The 6496-nt window shown below is 46.4% G+C and overlaps 1 protein-coding gene across 1 annotated transcript in view; it reads right to left on the minus strand.

Moving 5' to 3' along the window:
- Nucleotides 1-5533, minus strand: part of NR2E1 (nuclear receptor subfamily 2, group E, member 1) — a 15773-nt gene extending 10240 nt beyond the window's left edge. The window contains exons 1-3 of the mRNA XM_014531277.1: nt 5507-5533; nt 1856-1943; nt 4-95 (exon numbers count right to left, since the gene is read on the minus strand). Coding sequence (XP_014386763.1) covers nt 4-95; nt 1856-1943; nt 5507-5533 — 207 coding nt within the window. The remainder of the gene's footprint in view (nt 1-3; nt 96-1855; nt 1944-5506) is intronic.
- Nucleotides 5534-6496: the final 963 nt, after the last annotated feature.

Raw genomic sequence — 6496 nt, forward strand, 5'->3', positions numbered from 1 at the left:
CGCGGCCGCCCCGTTCTCCTCCTTGTGTCCGCGGAAGTAGAGGGCCACCTGCTTGCGGATGGTGGACGTCCGAGGGCCCCGCTCGTGCTGCACGGCTGCAGAGACAGACGGACACCGGCGCGGGGTCAGAGTCTGGGAGACACACGGCCACTGCTGCGCTGCAGGGCCACGCGCCACGGCAGGGCAGGCAAGGTCCCCGGAACGTGGGGGCGGAGGGCGCTCTGAGGTGGGCTGTCAGCCACGCTGTATGCGTTAGAGGAGCCGGGCCCAAAGTATCAGGTTAATGACATGCCTCAAGCAAGACTAGGCTTTCCCTGTCGGTGAGAGCCCCCTGGGAGGGGATAGCTAGGCATCCCCGTTCCCCCTTCCCGCAACTAGTCTCTGCACAGACTTTCCCGCTTGGCCCTAGGTTGGCTTCCCCACCGCCACCCTCCCCACTCCCGCCCACACAGAAAAGTCAGAGAGGGCCACAGAGGCAAGGCCCTGAGCCCAGGGACCCTGGGGGATGGGACAGGGAGAGCCCACCTCGGAGTGTGCTGGAGGAAGGCAGGGAGATGTGACAATTACCACCAACAGCTTAAACAAACAAATTAATGCGGGGCAATCTTCCTTTCGCCTAACTTGACAACTTGTCAATACACAAGTTCATCAGGTTGGACGCACTCTCCTGCTTTCCCCAGGGCGAGGGGAGGAAAGCGCTCTCCCCAATGAGCTGCTGTGGCTGCCACCTGGGCCGCCAATGCAAAGCCCACTCCACACCCGGTGCTGAGGCCCCATTCCTCCCTCCAGGCCATGACTACCCCACCACCTCACCACCCCACCCTGCTTTGCCCCAGCCTGGGGCACCCTTGCCAGGCCACCACCTGGCATCCAGAATCCTAGTTCTTGCTGTGCATGTTTAAGAGCCTTCTGGGAATTGGTGTCCAGACACCCACAGGCCTCACCCAACCTCTCCAGCCCCTTTCTGTTAAACCAAGGGAAAGCGCTGGAGAAGCCCAGATCACCACACTGGCGGTGCCGAATTTGGAATCCTGTTGAATTTGCAAATAGGGACTCAAAATTCCCTGTGCTCCTGTCTCTGTCCTCCTTCCTCCCACACACCGGTCTCCTAGTCCCTGATCTCCTCCTCCCCCAAAGACTATCCAGACTGTGAGATCCTGCAGGAGGCTAACAGGTTTGGGAGTGGCCACAAAAGGGCTGCAAGGAGGGTGAACTGAGTAATTAAGACGAGAGGCAGAAAATACCGCATATCCTCAGCAGAGTGGGGTTCCCAGGAACGCTGCCTTCTTGGGGGTGACTGTGGAGCACAGGTTTCCAATGTGGGCATGGGCCTTGCTCTAGGAAGTTCAAGGGGGTCGGGATGGGGCTCATGCTAAGAGATCGGGAAGGATATGACTGAAAGCCTGAGGCCAATTCCCAGCACCTAGAACAGAGGTTCTCAACCTGTGGGTCGCGACCCCTTTGGGGGTCGAACAACCCTTTCACAGGGGTCGCCTAAGACCATCGGAAAACACATATATAATTACATATTGTTTTTGTGATTAATCACTATGCTTTAATTATGTTCAATTTGTAACAATGAAAATACATCCTGCATATCAGATATTTACATTACGATTCATAACAGTAGCAACATTACAGTTATGACGTAGCAACGAAAATAATTTTATGGTTGGGGGTCACCACAACATGAGGAACTGTATTAAAGGGTTGCGGCATTAGGAAGGTTGAGAACCACTGCTCTAGAAAGAAGTGCTGGGGAGATGGTTGACATGCCTAGGAGTGCCATGTATTTTCTGTACATATCATTTACTTATCAAATAACGTTGTTAGAGTAAAAAGATGTACTGATTACCATCTTTGTTCATGTTGACTTCCAAACACTTCTTGAGCCGACATGCCCTGCACTGGTTTCTGTGCGTCTTGTCCACGGGGCAGCCTCCCTGGAAGAGAGCGCAGGCCGTCAGAGGCCCGTGGGCCTTCAGATGGTGATGCAAAGCTGGCGCTGGATCCGGAAACAGAACCTGCCACCTACACCTGGGTCCGAGAAGCAGTGAGGTCCTGGGGCACCAGCAGGGCCAGGTAGAGAAAGGGCTGGGGTTCCCAGGGCTACTTCAAGAGGACCAATTCATGACTCTATGAAAGCGCTCAAGTTGGAAAATCCTTCTCCAAGCAGGTGAAGGGTCACAGCGCCTGGTGTGCCAGACTCTGCTGTGCTGGGAGGAGAAGCTCCCGGGGGAACTTCTGTGAGTGGAGAAACTGGGGTGAGGCTTTTTCAGGACCGAAGACAGCGACCTGGACCCATAGGAAGAGGCCTGGGCGCCCCTTTGGGAGTGGGCTGGCCTGGAAGGATCCCTGCTATGGCCCCCTCCTGCTAGCTATCTTTCCGCTTAGGGTCTTAGTCTTCCTCTCTCTTTCACTTTCTGGGTGAGCCCATTTATTTGTCAGATAAATATCTCTCATTTATTCTCTACTCTCCTGTTTTCTCACTCTTGCCTTTGTACTGAAAGCCATCCTTATAAGCAGCATGGTGAGAGTTATCTTAAAGCCTTCTCTCAACTCAGATTCGTGGACACATAGTCATTCTCAAGTGTTGAGGCAGAAGCCAGAGTGGTTAGGAGGGCAGGGCCCCCAGAGGAAAGGGTGAGAAGGGAAGAGACCAAGGCCTGGGAAAAATCTAAAAATGCTCTCCGTGTAAATATAACCAGGAAGATAATGTAATGAACTGTCTGACAAAATGATAACATGGGTTGAGAATTTTAGTGTGATAACTGATAAAAAGAGGTAATTGCTGACTTAGAAATATTTATCAAGGACACGTGAGAAAATAAATATTTTATCTAATGCATTTTATGGGGAAATGTTGGCCATTAAAAGAAGAAATTTACAGAGAAATTTTCTTATGGAATTCATTCAGTATTTGGTGTTATTCCTGAGGAAACACATACAAAGCTATATAAAGAGTCACATATATATTATACACAGAAAATACACAAGTTTGGTGCTCTCTGGTGTTTATATGAGTTGCTACTGTTAGATTTGCAATGAGAAGAAAGAGAATAAAGTAAATGTATTTTTATTTTGCTTCATAATACCAAAATGTTATATATGTTGAAGTTGGAGTAAGTACATTTTCTAAAATATCCCTTGGGAATAATTACACATTAGAAAACACAGTTTTATAAGATCACACCCCTCTGGTTTAAAAATGTTGAATTATTTAAATAAATATAGGGCTGGGGGTTGTAACAATTTCTAAAGGTCCTCATTGCTGTTAATAATAAGTTGGAATATTATTTACCTAATCTTAGAATAAAAGAGAAAAAGGAAAAGTTTTTTTGGTTCCTAAGTGAATTCTTCAGTGCATCTTTGCTGGCCAGTGTAATAGCTTAATGTAAAAAGGCTTAAAGAAGTTATTATTAAGTGCAATCATATGCCTATCATCAAATGTTATTCCCCAAATGTATTCTGTTAACATGTTAATGCAAAATGGAAGCCTTCATTAGTTTTTAAGAGTGTCTTCAAATCAGATCATATGTATATAAATATCTGGAGCCCGGGGAGAAGGATGAGTGCCTCTGCTCCGTGCATTTATTCTCTCTGCAAGGAGACAACCACCAAGCCTGATGAGTCTATTATCGCTCCTTTACAAATACTTGGACTGACATCAGCATGTTGATAGCCAACCCCTTTGAAAATATCAAGCCATTAACATCTGAGGTTTTGATTCCCCAATTCTGTGCGTTGTATAAAAGTAAAAGACAATTTAAGTAGAAACTTGCTCGAATCTGACAACCCACAGTAATCCCACATTCCTGTGGAGCTATTGGGCTACAGTGCTGGGTGTGTATAATGTCATGTGTCCATATGGTAAAGCAGAAACTGATACAAAGCTGTGAACCCAATAAAACAAGAACAGGGCAGGAGAGTTCCAAATAACTTATCCAAATACAGATGTCTTCTTGTTTTTGTTGATAATCCAAATCTATCAAAAACTGATATAAGCAGGCATGGCTTCAGAAAAAGGTTAATCGACTAGCACCAAACAATATATGTGGATGTATATATATGTCATATTTATACATAGATATTAATTAGTGAAAATGGGAAACTGATATAAGCAGACATGGCTTCAGAAAAAGATTAATCGACTAGCACCAAACAATATATGCGGAGTATATATGTGTGTCATATTTATACATAGATATTAATTAGTGAAAATGGTTCACCAGTTTGATTACCAAAGGATGACTTCTGACTAATACACTCTCCAGGGTCTCCTTGGGAGTCAGGGTGGTGTCTCTGTGCTGGAGCGTCTGTGTGTCTGGCTAAGGAGAGGGCAAAGAGTGGGACCCAAAGGCCGATCCCCTAGGTTGAAATAAGCCTGTTACTGGGCTGGAAAACAGGGCAGGGGGTTCTAGTCGCTCTTTCTGGCAGCTTTGGCTCACACTCAGTCCATGCCCTGACTCCCCTGTTTCTTTGAGACAGTTCAGCCTCCCCAAGACCAAAACGCAACCAACCAGGCACATCTTCTAAGCAGAGAAGGAGGAGATACGGGAACCTGGGAGAAGGTCCCCGTTACTCCTTCCTTGGGAGCCTTCTCTTCCTGCTCACTCAGCCCTTTTCTGACAAGGCTCAACCAGACTCAGAAAAGTTAAAGGGCACAGCCTTTCACAGAACACATCCTCTCCGTTGCAGTGGCTAGCACTCACTTTGAGTCTGAACCTTGAGTAGGATGCCCTGTGCCCTTAACTTCTGCCATCCCAGGCAGTGGTGAAGGCACTGCGCTGCTAGGGGTGAGTGTGGCGGACAGACAGCACAACCTAGCCCTTTCTCCGGGTTACATTTGAGGTTTAGATTTTTAAGTCCCTTAGGTCCCCTGGGCTGGCTTTATCGCCGCTAGGAGAGGGCCTTACCCAATGTCAAAACGTTAGAGGATTAAAGTGTTTGGGGGTGGGGAGGAGGGACGCTGGGATTTCAGACTTCCTACTGCAAACTCACGGGTCTTCCCTTACCCTCCACAGTTCCCCCCCCCCCCTCCCCCCCCCCCCTCCCCCCCCCCCTCCTCTCTCCCTCTCTCCCTCCCTTTCATCTTCCCTCCCTCCCTCCTTTTTCCTTTCTTTCTCTCTTTCTGTGTATACAGCTCTCATTTAAAGAACAACATCACATCATACCTGGCAGAGCTGGTTACACAATTAGTCATAAGAGAAGCAGTATAAGCAGTGGTTAAGAGTGCAGACTCCAGAACCAGCCTGCCCAAATACCCATCCAAAGGCTGTCATTCACCAGAAGTGGACAAGTTGTTTGTCTTCCTCCTCTGTGAAGGAGGAGACAATAGTAACAGTACCTTTTCCTAAGACTTGGTAAGGATTAAAGGCACCCTGAATGGTATAATGTAATCATTAGTGTAAATGTGGATGCTACCATTGCAGTATATTTGATGTTCCCATGATACATTTGAGTCTTTTTATCATGTATCCATTGACCCTGGCATTTATTTCCCTACTGGACTATTAATGAAGGCAGGTCCCATGTCGTATTCATCTTTATAGACTGTTTAACCTAGCATTGTGCATGCCAAGTCAGAAATAGAAATGTAACTGATGACATCTGTTTGGCTCCAGCAAGTTGGCATTAGAACCATTTCCCTTCCCGACATCGACCCACTGTGTCCCCATGTAATGCCTTAATCTGTTTCTCCTTAAATACAACCTCTAGTTTCACTCAAAACATCCAAACTGCCCATGACTTTCTCATATCCTAGATTAATAATAAAGTTTTGGAAGCCTTATACTATCCATTGTGACAAGAAAATAAACATGTTATATAGTAAAATTGAAAAGAAAGAGAGGATAGTAGCTAATTAATATTATTCATTTCATACTTCATATAGATGATTTTAAAAATGTTTTGCTCATCTTTGGTTTTATTATCTATTTATAAAATGTGCAAAAAAACCTAGTAGAACAATCATTTCTATGCATGTAAGATATCAAAATAACCACAAATATATTATTAATGTACTGTCCCTTGAGTAAACATTAGTACATGCCTTTTAGAGGTATAAATCTGATTTAGATAAGTTAGTCTATTGATAAAGGGCCTGCCGGATTTCTCTGGACTGTGGTCCCCCCACACTCCCGCCATGGGCTTCCACAGTCGCCAGATTGAAGAGAACTTTCCCCGAAATCCCCTCAGGGCTGGGGTGTCCGCAGACTCTGAAGGAATGTACAGGAGGGGTAACATTCAAAACCCCCGTAGGGAGGGAGCTATTTTTTCTCTAAGAATGGAGAGGAGTCCCTCCAGCCTGAGACCCTTCCTCCCACAAACAGGGGGAGCATTAAATAAAGTGTTAACTTAACACTTTAGTAATCATGGTAGTTCATAATAACTAACTCCTTAACATTTAATTTTCCTTCGCTGCCCAGGCAAAGGCCTCCAGTCTGGACCCGGCGGCCTGAGGCCCGGGTGAATCTCCACAGCTGCCCCCTGGAGC

Source organism: Myotis brandtii, unplaced genomic scaffold (assembly GCF_000412655.1).
Source record: "Myotis brandtii unplaced genomic scaffold, ASM41265v1 scaffold8, whole genome shotgun sequence".
In the NCBI taxonomy this organism is placed as follows: Eukaryota; Metazoa; Chordata; class Mammalia; order Chiroptera; family Vespertilionidae; genus Myotis; species Myotis brandtii.